At 39.2% G+C, this 12,658-nt stretch overlaps 1 protein-coding gene across 2 annotated transcripts in view; it reads right to left on the bottom strand.

The window, feature by feature from the left end:
• Positions 1-12,450, bottom strand: part of ETFA (electron transfer flavoprotein subunit alpha) — a 29,637-nt gene extending 17,187 nt beyond the window's left edge. Inside the window, exons 1-7 of one of the 2 annotated variants that reach the window (XM_085070943.1) lie at positions 12,344-12,449; positions 6,399-6,548; positions 4,574-4,655; positions 4,391-4,473; positions 2,803-2,902; positions 1,515-1,625; positions 264-365 (exon numbers count right to left, since the gene is read on the bottom strand). In XM_085070943.1, coding sequence (XP_084927069.1) covers positions 264-365; positions 1,515-1,625; positions 2,803-2,902; positions 4,391-4,473; positions 4,574-4,655; positions 6,399-6,548; positions 12,344-12,382 — 667 coding nt within the window. In that variant the 5' untranslated portion in view covers positions 12,383-12,449. Of the gene's footprint in view, positions 1-263; positions 366-1,514; positions 1,626-2,802; positions 2,903-4,390; positions 4,474-4,573; positions 4,656-6,398; positions 6,549-12,343 lie in introns of both variants that reach the window. The other variant, XM_085070944.1, reaches the window with a different exon arrangement.
• Between the last annotated feature and the right edge of the window lie 208 nt (positions 12,451-12,658).

A 12,658-nucleotide genomic window follows, 5' to 3' on the forward strand; every position in this document is an offset into this window, starting at 1 on the left:
TGCTAAAGTTTTAAAGGGACTCACCAAATATGACTATGTTCTTACAAAGCCTCCCAGCATATGCTAAACTCTTGTTCTACCTCTTTACAAAACATACGTGTTGGGTGCTTCCCCAGTGGCCCCTATGGCATATTTCAGAATTACATCATAATTTCCTTTTTTTTTAATGTATCACATTACAGCGTTCTGTTACAGATACTATTTAAGCAAGAGGTACCATTACTTAAATGCAACATCAGAAGGTTTTAATGTTATCCACTCACCACCCGATACAACCACTTTTGCACTGGTGAGCTCTGGTCGATCGCTTTTTGTCAGCTTCTGCTCAATCCATTCAGAGATACCAACAGGTGGTGGAGGGGTCACTGCATTCACCACATGAACAAAACACCCACAAGGAAAATGATAAAGAATGTGTTTTCAACCTTTTAAATCTGAGTTTAAGCTTAATTCAAAGTTCATTCTATAACCAATTCTACCGCAAGCTTTTAACAACTCTCAGTAGTTGCTCTGTGGCTCTGACCAAGCCTCGTTCACCAGTTGTGTTTAAGTAACCTAGAGTACAAAGTGCACTAAAATTAATTATGTTGTACAAATGTTATACACTGACACCATTCCAGCAGAAGATGTGTGCTTCCTACCATCACAGGCAAACAAGTCAATCAGGCAATGCACCGACAGTGCAATACACTAACCTCAGTACCATTTGTCTTCTAACATCCACAGACGTTAGGAAGTACAGGATGGTTCAGAGGCAGTACTAAGCCACAAAAAAAAGGCTACAGTGAAAAACAGCAGAGGTGATCAAAAGTGGAACAGGTTACCCAAAGCAGTTATGAAGTCTCCACCTGTGGACATACTCAAAGCCTGACTGGACACAGACCTGGGCAACCTGCTCCATGGGGCTGAACTACGTGATTTCTACAGGTCCCTTCCAACCTCAACTACTTCATCATTCTGTGACTGGATTTCTCTATTATCAAAGCTACACTGACTTCATTAAATTGTAAATTAAACTGATATAATTAAAACTGATCTAAAACAACACCTGGGTGTTCTCAAATCAATGTAAACTGCCTCCAATTTAGCTTCATGATGTAATGACCAATCTCAATTGCAATAAGATTAAACCACAACTGTGGAGAGCCAAACACTTCTATTTTTGCCCAGTCTTGTTTTGAAAACCAGTCTGGTTATTCAAACAGCTGTAACTTGTCCTTACTTAAAGTTTCAAGATTGCAGTGGCAGAAGTTTAAGCAGCGAGTGAAACAAGCATGGATTTCAGCATAGATAATCTCCATTTCTGGTCAAAGAAAAGGAAATAACTAAGCAGATAATGCCTATTGTCACTTACCAGACATCACTAAAAAGTGCAAGTACCTGTATTAAAAGTATAAAGCTAACATGATGACAATCAGTTTCCTTCGACAAATATTTCTACAAAACATCACCATGCAGTGAGCAAAACTAAGTCTATTACATTAAAACAATAGTATCCCAGAACAAATACTCACACTTTTCTACACTGGCACTACCACCACTCACTGGTGCTGCCTCAAATGAAGTTCCCCGTGCAGTAAACACTTTAACTGCTTCATCACACTGCACAGTGCAAATAATATTTCCTAAAACAAAGTCACATTAAAAATTTAAACATTATGAGGCACATTGTTCTTTAAAAAAAATACAAAAAACACATTACCAGTTGTATTAGAATATGCAACATCCACAGAGGTACTTCCCAAAATTACAGTTTTAGATGACTAAAACTTGACACTTAATAAACAGAGATTACAAATGCTTTAATTTACATTTTAGCCCCATGTTTTTAAAGTATGATTACAAATCCTCTATTTTTTAAAGAATACAAAGCATTCAAATCATCTTGTATGAATGAGCTTTTAAATTTCAGAAGGGATGAAAAAAACTACTTTGAAAATGCCATTCTTAAACATGAAGAATGTCTATAATTCAAAGTAGATCTTTTATCCTGTTGCATGAATTCATCACAACTGAAGACAATGAGGCCTCCCCCAAGTATCTGTGGGACTGTGTTTCTCTCTATAATACTTCACACTAGAGGCTGCAGGGAACACTAAAAGAAAAAATGCTGCAACATTTTTCTAAACAAACTATTCACAAATAAAGTCATTTTGAAACTGTGAATTACTGGGAAGCAACTTCAAATGCAGCACAAATCCACATTCCGGTACCACAACTGAAAATGTAATACCCTGCCAGTGTATGTGACACAATCTTGTACAGTAAAATCAAGAAACACAAGCTAATGAGCTCATATCTAAAATAAAACACCATGTCAGCCAAGCATTAGAAAAACAAGACTGAAAAAATAATTACAAATTAAGTCAATTAAATATTATAAATAATTCGTTCAATGTCTTCATAATTAGAAAAAATAACCCTGTGGTATCCTAAATCAGAACTAATGCTAGTCCAATTAAATAAAGCTGGACAATTAACTTTCTGTCTTACGCTTTACAAAATGTGACCAAAAGGGCTAAGAAACACAGCATATGGAAAGGACACGTCCAAATTCTATTCCTTAAGGTGACAGACCTGGGTTGGACATGCTTGTACCAAAGTTGTTGAAATTACTGCTTTCTCATATAGGGAGCATCATGTCCATTCCCAGGCTTCATTTTTTATAAATCACAGCAATTCAGATTATAAAGTGAAAATTCCTATAATATTCCAAGGTTTAAACTACAGGATCATGTAGAAAAGTTAGCAGCACTGGGTCCTTTATTGCACAAATACCACACACCTCATGGGATTACCCACCTGCATAGATAGTTCTCACAAAAGTATCTGGGGACTTAATTTCAATAATGTCAGAAACAGGGGCAACACCAAGTTTGCCAGCCACTCTGGGAATAAGATTCTGGAAGTCAGAGATGTGAAGTTAGCAAAGCAAACGCTAAGTAAAATGTACATGGTCAGTAAAAGAACACTGCTGACCCGATTTTAACTTCATATAATGCTGTCTCTAAGACACACAGAACTAAGATTTTTGTAGGGCTAGTCATGTAGCTTTAGCAGCCAAATAAAATCCCATTACTGTAATAACATTAGACATTTTATGAGACTTACTGTAAGTAAACCCTTAATTCAATATCTTAAATTAGGAGACTTATTTGCTTCAAATATTCTAAAACTGAATATAGATGTCATTTACTCAGAAAATTGACAATTATGGATTGCTGAGCTCTTAGCACTTCAAGAGGAAAAAAATGGCATTTTTGGAGGTTAGATGCCAGAAATAACAAGAAAAATCCCTGCACTCTTCCCCCAAAACAAAAAAAATATTTTAAAATTAGTATTAAAATAGATATTCTCTTGCTCCAAAACTTACTCTAGAAAAATACTTAGCACCATCAGGAGTGGGAAGAAAGGTAAAAAGAGCAGCAGAAATGCTGAAGAAATCAATGCTACCAAGATGATTGCTTGCTTTTTGTCTGCCTCCTAATCCGGTACAACAAAAAGGACCCAGTTCTGAAATCTAAACTCACTTGAAGCACTCAAAAATGGCCGTGTAGGCTGTGTAAGCTTTAAAGCAAAAGCCATTAACTTTTACTATGACACTGCAGTTCCAAAAAACAAAAAAAAAAATTAAAAAAAACTTAGACTTACAATACATAAAGATTTCTCTTAGGAAAAATACAAGCATATGGATTGCTATTGATTGGAAGTGAAAGTAGTCAGAGGGAAGGCCGATGTCATTATTCGCCTACATCGGCAAGATTTCTGAAGGATCCTTTTACTCTAACTAAGCTGCATCACCATGTTGCCCAGATCCTTAATATTGAGGCTCTCCATGTACTTATAAACACATTCCTTAAAAAAACAAGTTTTAAAAAATTGTATTTTCATTAAAAACCATCTTGGCTGGGACTTAGATCTGTGTTATTTATATGTGTTTACAGACGTTTCAATATACATGACTTATATCACAGATACAAATCCCACTCCAAAAAAAAAGTTTGCTTCAATAAGTCTGCACACTTTGATTTCAACATGCAAGTAACAGATTTTTCATCCCAATTTGCTGTGCTTTTCCGTACAATTTTCATGCTTTCAGATCACTTAATCTGATTTGTCGTATTGTACATTTTGCCTTGTGTCCATAGGACTAGCTGGTTACCACAGAATATTTCTTCTACAATATTTTTTTCACATCAGCCCATAAAAGAAATCAAACATGAATTGTGAAATCTAACTAATGACATCTCAAGCAAACTACTGTAACATTGTTTGCAAACTCAAAACTGTCCATGGCTGATTTCTCTCAGGCCTTTGATTCACATGCTTACACACAGCAGTGCCTGTCTCTTTTCTACAAGAACTTTTTGATGCACTTTGATCTACTTACCTTCCCAAAGGCAGATGCTCCAGCACAAATATGAGTGTAATTAAATTTTTTATGAGTTTCCACAATCAAGGGAGTCAGCTCCTCTGAGAATAAAAATATATTGCTCAGAATTTACAACTATCTTCGATCACCAATATAAATACAAATAAATTTCTTTTGTCAATAGGTAAGAACAATTCTCACCTGCTAGAAATCCCTTGTACACATCATGCTGAGCCACGAGAACTTTTGCAACACCCTGCACTTTGCTGACTTCTGATGCTACCTATGATTACAAGTGAATTATTATTAGTTTGTGTTATAAGCAGCACCAAAAACATATAACAAGGGAGTCCCCACTGAAAATAGCTCACAGCCTGTAGATTAGTTAAAACCGGAACCAGAAGTATATGAATTTCAAAATCAGAACAAACCTCAGTGGAATAAAATGTACATCTTCTGACTCACAGCGTAGTGCCTTACTGAATAATTAAAATGAATTTGTGAATAAGAAAACTATGAAGCAAATCAAACTTAGGAAAACTTGCCTCCTGCATGCAAGGCTCCACACCGATCCCAGCATTTCTTACAACAGCCGACAGCAATCACACTTGAGGATTATTGCTCAGTATTCCAATACAATTATCAAGAAACCAATCCTACTTTCTTTTAAATCAGTCAATATCTACCACACAGACAAATACAAATGCACAGCGCTGTTATGATCTTTGTCCAAATTCTAGGAGCAACCCTTTGTTTGCGTCTGACTTTTTGCCCACTAATGTGATGTATATTTTCAATTTATATTTATGGATTTTTTCCTTTAAATTTGCACAAGTGAAGTTTAAATGATAAAAGGGTTACTACAGATCAGAGAGAAGAGGACTGACAGCAAGGTCTGGAGACCACATGCATCATCTGACAACCAGCGTAGCTTTACTGAGTTTGATGAGTATCAGTTTACCCTCAAAAATTAACAAAAGGAAATAAAGCAAAACTCCATAATAGCTGCTGCAGAATATCTGTTTGAGTAACTGGCTCTTAAATAAAATCCCCAAACCTTCATTTTTTAGAAAATACTTCTTCCCAGCATGACATACATTGCCCAACAGATTCCACATACTTAGCACTAAAACAAACATTCACAATCCTTTTTCTAATATGCAAGAGCATAGAATAAGGAAAATTTTGTCAGGCAATTATTTCTTTTTTTCTTTTTTATTTTCCTGATTTGGGTAAATATTTGCTTCATCTCCAGCTCGAACACCTGAATAGCTACTGAGGTTTCTCCGCCTATTTGTGAATGAGCTGCTGTATGACTTTTTCATGAGATACTACGTGTTGCTTTCAAAATAACAGTTCATGAACAGTATGTAAATATTAGGCATAGTTTTTGTACTTCTGCAGCTCACACAAGAGTAAATCATGCTGGAATAAAAGTGCCATTAATGTACTAACCACATTGTCTCTAGATTTTGCACACAAAAATTACACTTAAATACACAGCTAACATACACGGAACTTTTTTCAGACATGAGCTGTGTGATAGAGTCAAGAAGCTCTAATTTCAGAATTTTGGGTTGCAAGCACACTCCATACAACTAGCAGTTGGCTAATAAAAGCTACTTGCTCAAAAATCCAATTTGTCACCGTGTTGTTTCACCTCTGCTGGCTCCCATTTAAGCAAGCACAAGCTTCTTTCCAAATTCTTAGCACTGCAATACTTGTCTTTCAAACTTTACAGAGAAATACCTTGTTTTAAAAATTAATTGTCCTTTAGTCCTATAAAAATTTGCTTGCTCAAGCATGTAACCACCATTATTGACACTGTCCCTTGTGAAATGAAATCTATACCCGTATTTTCCCTTCAGAAGAGAAGTAGTTCCAAGTGCAGGACTTTTCTGGCAGATTAGCTATTCCTGGCACAGTTTCTCCTCACTTCAGATTATTTTTCAGGCTGACCGAGACGCTGCCAAGTATTGTTTCACTGCATTCTTTACTTCATTGGTATGAAAATAACATTTCCTACCTTGTCACAGCTGGTACCAGCTACCAAACAAGAAACTTCCCCTCCCAGCCGCTTTGCCGCAGTGATGGTATTGAGTGTAATGGGCGTGAGAGATTCATTGTTGTGCTCTGCGATGACCAAGGTACTGTGACACCTCCGGAGCACTGACGCCTGGAAAGAAAGGGAGACACAGAGGAGTTGGATACTTAGAATTTAAGTACAAAACTGTTCCTTAGAGCATCCAAGGCTTTACAGAAATTCATCAATTATACAAACCATAAAACACTGCTGTCAAACTAATTCTAGATAACTTTTATTAAGTAAAGAGAATACATAAGGTGATTAAAAAAAAGAAAAGACATAAACCTGCTTGACCTTAGCTTGTCTATAACATGCTGTGTTTAAACTAAAACTCCACAGGAAAATACCGTGGAAAAAATTGAGGAAAACATTTTAACACATTACATTCAAGCTCTGTTGATCAACTTAACCAAGTACCTTAATAAGTGAGGATTAGACCACCAAAACTAAGACACAAGGAAATCACAGGTTGCAAATAAACATGTGGTTCTCTGGTGGTGTTTTATTGTACGTTTTAAACAAAATCGAGCTATAAAACCCACTTTCATATTTAGATATGTATAGAGGGAAAACTTTATGCAGTGGCTGGATGACAATTAAACAGCAAGGGCTCACAGCCTGAAAACACACAAGTAGAAATCTTTATAGGCATCAGGTTCATTTCTTCCCTCTTTTCCTTTAAAACATTTGATACGTGAGCACTAAGTCTACCACTACAATTTAAAGGTCCTGCAATAATAATTTTGACCAATTCACCACACACACATAAACTTGAACTTCTAAAGCAAAACTGAAACAAAAAAGATAGAAAGAAAGGCAAGGAATTGCCATGAAACCAAACCAAAATATTCTAAACTCTTAGACTTTCTTCTCTAATATTCAGGTGAATGTCTGAAAAGCATTATTCCTTCAAGATTAATACTAGGGTAGGGAAAACATTTTGGATGGGAACAGGAATGTTGTCCTTCAAGTCTGTGTTCACCTCAATTAAAGCCTAGCTGAAGACTCAAGTTATGATCAGTGTAGGACGGAACACATGGAAAACTAAATATATTCATTAATATAACCAAGGAACAATACTAACACGATGCTGAAGATGCACAGCCAAACACTACTTTTTCAAACATACATTCCAGCCCCATCTCTCCTCGTGCTAAACATACACCTACCTACAACTTCAAATAAAAAAAGCTTCAGAAAATATGAGAGGCTAAAATTTGCATCTGGACTTCAATCCCACAAAGCCTACCAACATGCTGAATTTCAAGCAGAGAAAGCAAATCCCAAGGACTTCCCTGAAGCTAATCATAGTGCACAAATATAAATATAAAGATACATTTTTGCAAAATCTGGATCATAATTTGTCCTTTCAATTAAAACAATAAGGATTCTTGTAAAAGTGCTCTGCATTTAATCTTTTATGTTTAAGGTTACTTGCTATGATTAAATATTCTAAGCTCGTTTGAAACCAATTGGCAGTAACAAAATATTTATTGCCAATATAGATCAGACACTATATTTTTGATTATGTTTCATACATCATTTGCAATAAAAGTTATGAAATTTTAGTCACCATTTGAAGAATATATCCATGCCTTTGTGGCAAAAAGCCCACTTCTCCAATGATTTATAGCTGTGACACAGGATAAGGTGGACCACGCTCCTGGAAGATCCTCAAGTTTTCAGATCTCCAATGACAGACACATGCATTTTAAACACGCATTTATTTCTGCCTATACTATAATTTTTTCCCTAAATAAGCACTGCACCACCACCATTATTCTGTCAAACAATTTTAAAATAAACCGAGAAATAATTATTTTTTAGCCAAAATGAATACAAGCAATATTGTTTGCGCAATTAGAGCATTTATTAGATATTATTTCTAAACCAATAGTCCCACGTTTTATATTTGTGGGAATATACACAGTATGCACACCAGAAGTTCACTTTATGGATGCCGTTTCTGAACATAAAGACGAGCAGATTCAAAATAAATTAAAAGTCACATTGCATATTTTAGGTGAAAATCTAGATGACAAATGAGATTTCCATGTGAGTCTGAATTTAATATACTGACACACATTAAATACTTTTTTTCAATAAACAAAACCAAACCAAACTGACTTTTGTTTGTTATAATAAAAAATTGGCAGTAAAACCAGAGGGTAATTCATCCAGTCACATGGTCCTGAAAACTAAGAAGCTGCAATGAGTCAATGATCAGGACAGGTAGTTATTTTGATGAAGTTACTGTCCAGCTGCACATGTGGGAGAACAGCCCATTACTTCACTGACATAATTTCTGCACTTGGGAAGGATGTCTCCTTTGAAGCCTAGATAAAATAGGAAGGTGGAAAATAAACCTTACCAGCTGGCAGCAAGGGAAGCACAAGAAAGAAGATACACAGGCAATTAGAGAAACAATTCTCTATTGAAAACAATGCCTGAAGAGGGAACAGCACTTGGTGTTTGTGCCACAGAAGGCTCCTGGTGAAAATCAAGCTCTGGAAAATCAGGCTATCCACAGAAATCACCTCCACATAAACATCCCACCAACTTGGGCAACTAAGTAGCTTCTGCAGCATGTCAACAGATAATGATATGCCAGCAACAGGTAGGTAGGACTGGGAAGTTTATTTTCCCCAGAGTTAGGTACAAATCACAGCTAGGCAGCTATGTTTCCTCTACAGCAGAAGCATCTGCACTTCCCCTCTGGTGGAAACTCTGGACAGTTATTCAGTTTATACCAAAATTAACATTTGTGAATTAAAACCATCCAGAATTTCCAACTTCCCCTTCCCTCCCCAGTATTCACTGTAGAGCAAACTTGGCCTCTGACTTCCAGATGTCTACAAGTTGCTAAGATTACTCCAGATGTGCAGTATAGAACAATTAAGCCACTTGCAAAATAGCCAAGGATTCATTGAATCAAATTTTCTCAAGTTTCCCCAAAGCATCTTTTTGCTGCCCACGTGAGAAACCCAGTAATATTTTCCAACCAGAACAGAAAAAATTTAAGCACAATATCTGGACTTCTAGGCTTCAGACAAAATAACAAAGATCAAAGGTCACTGCCACCTTCCCAGCAGACATTAGCAATCTGGACACATCCAGTACACATGCACAGGTAAAGCCAACACCTCTCACATCCAAGGCACCCACTGAATCTGCACAGGTGATCTACTCTTCACACAAAGCCACTGCAAACTGAGCATGTGTTGGTCTTTCAGCACACAGACAGGTCACCTGAACAGCACACATGCCCAGAACACCTTAAATACTGATTTGCTGCTTATACACTAAAAAACATGCATCAAGAGCTGGAAAATCCCAGGGGGAAGTGATGTAAATCTTTTCTTGCTCCTGGGTGAGACTAATGTGCAGTATCCATGGCCTCCACTGGCAAAAATGGTGGCTAACTGCCTGCAGCCTGCTCCAAGGACACTGATAAATAACACCAGAATTAGGAAATCAGCTCTAACACATGTGGCACACACAGGGACATAAGATGGGTCAGCCAAAAATTTGTTCCAGGAAAAGCAAGAGATACAGCAGGTGAATTCTACGTAGCCCTGTGCTCCAAACATGCATCAATAAGAAACAGGGTACTAGAAACTTCCCCTGGGAAACTGAAGTTTGTTTCCCTTCAGAGGAGCCACTGGCAGTCACAGGAACTAAACCAAAACAGAAATTCACAAGGCAGAGCACCAAACAACTGGACCTACATAGGTATCTCTAGAGCTGATTTTCTTAGTTGTAAAAGCAAACTGGCCAGAAACTACAATTTTAAAACTGCTTAGTAGGAATTCTGTATCTCATCGAGAACCATTGACACTGGGCAAAGTTCCCAAGAAGGAACTCTAGGAACTAGGATAAAGGTAATGACTACATTCCTAAACAACAAAGCAATGCCAAATTCTAGTAAGAGACAGTCTTGTAGCTGCAAAACTTTAAACTAAATAAATAAGTTTAGTAAGCTCAGGGAGAGAAGGGAACTCTAGCAATAAAGCATATACTTCTAGAACCTCTCTACAGACCTGGTTACAAAAGTGGTCTAAGAGACAGCTCTATAACTTCAGGAAACATTAATCAGAAAAACAATATTAAATGCACCTGAATTTAAAAGGAGCTACAGCCACAGCAAAGAACAGTAATAAAAAACCAAAACCACTTTCCAAAAAGGATTTTGCAATCCTTTATAAAGACCTAACATTACAAGGGGGTTGAAGCAGCAAGAGAAAGATGTAATACACAATAAACCACTCCAGATATACTCCCTGAAAATCATTAATAAAACTCAACAAGGCTATTTTGAAATACAGACAACACTGTCTGTATTTCAACACAGTGAACTCCCTAAATCGCTTATCCCCCACCTCTGCACCAACTTTCTGTGCACTTGTAGTCTCCTCAGTACTCCCATCTTTAAGTTATGCAAAAGTCCAACTTTCCTTACTGCTCATACCTCACAAGTTTCTCTCATCCTGTTTTTCTCCAGACTTAACTCACTCTTGAACTGTGCCAGCAGCGCTAAACTTGGCACTTTTCCAACCGTGAAACAAACTGTCAGTTTGTTTCACTTCTCTCAAAGTGAAACATTGTTACCCACACACCGAAGATGCACACAATGTTTTACTGGCTTTGTTTTATAAAGTTTAGAGCTTGGACGTGTAGGGCTGAAAACCAAGGAGCTGAACTCACATGTCCAGGCCACGAAACCGAATTGTGCAGTGAGCATGTGAGTAAAGTACTATTTACATAGCAGCACCATATGCTCTAGGCACTTCAGAGAGCATCAAGACCTTTGCTCTACAAAGCCTGCAGCCTCACAACTGAGACATGCCCATGATTACAAAAGTTAGAATTTTCTGATTATATTAATCATGTCTGACCTAATCTACTTTTGCTCCTCTCTTAAGAGATTCTTATCACCTGAAACCATTTAATATGCCCATAGCTACTATTTTAGAGCTGTACTGAACTGTAATACCTGTAAAAGCCTCAGAGAGCTCAAAAAGAAACTTGTGAGATTTAAAGTTGTTTACAAGGGTTATTTACACACAATTCTAGTGAAGAGAGTATCTCCTGGTGCATAGTAAGTGATCGAGCAGATATTCGGGGACATCTCATCAATCACCTACTCCCACTAACCTTGAATTCACCTAGACCTTGGTAACACAGCCACAATGACACACAGAGCAGCAAATGGCCTCCAAAAGCCCAGCACTCCTCCCAGCTGAGCAACATGAAGGCCAAACTGGAGAAGCAACAGGTGTTTTGCATTAGCTTCATCCACAGGTTGTGATAATTAAGGCAATCACATCTCTGCACAACTGTGTCTGTGAAACGCTGTATTAACCTGCCAATAGCCTAGAAAGCCTCTCCTTGAGCCACAAATATTTTTCTAGTGTTCTTACGAGTTTGCAGTAACAAACTCTACAAGTCTTCTCCACCTGTTGCTCGGCTTGTCCTGCTTACGGGTGGGCACAAGCTAGCACTCCCAGAAGTTCAGGACTTCCCCGATGCCTACGTTAGCTTTCCACACGGGACAACAGTCCTCAACTCCTGCCTGCCGTGACCGCTGGATAGGGCTTCTGGAACACCCGGTGTCCACTCGGAAACTTTATTTTTAACAGACAGTGGGAGAAGAGTCCAGCGGAGGAGTCCTACCCAAGCGGCGCGATGCGCTCGCCCCTCAGAGACCCCCTCGACCACCGCTGCCGGGCGGGAGGAGCTCGGCCCCGCGCCCCGCCCCGCGCCCCCTTCGCCCCATTGGGCAGGGCCGGCAGGGCCCGCACGGCCGGGGAGGCGGGAAAGCCCCGGTCGGTGCGGCCCCAGGGCTCGCGGTGCCTGAAGGCTCGCCCCGCCCGCCCCGCACTCACCGCCCGCCGCAGCCGCTGCGCCGCCGCCGCCCGCAACATGGTTCCGCCGGCCCGCACCGCGCCGCTCTCGCGAGAGCAGGGCCGGCCCCACCCCGCAGCCCCATTGGACCGACCGCCCGGCCAATGGGCGCCAGCGGCGGCGCGGGCGGAGAGGAGAGTGCGGAGTGTTCGTGTCTATCGCCCTCAGAGCCGCACCGCCCGCTGAGCGCCGCGCTGCCGGCCATTCGCCCCCTCTCTGCCCGGCTATCCTACTCTCTCTGGCTCCTGACCCCCTCTCTGCCCGGCTGTGTTTTCCCCCTCTCTTCCTGGCTCCCT

This window comes from Lichenostomus cassidix, chromosome 10 (genome assembly GCF_008360975.1).
Source record: "Lichenostomus cassidix isolate B80296 chromosome 10, HeHo_3.0, whole genome shotgun sequence".
NCBI classification, from domain to species: domain Eukaryota; kingdom Metazoa; phylum Chordata; class Aves; order Passeriformes; family Meliphagidae; genus Lichenostomus; species Lichenostomus cassidix.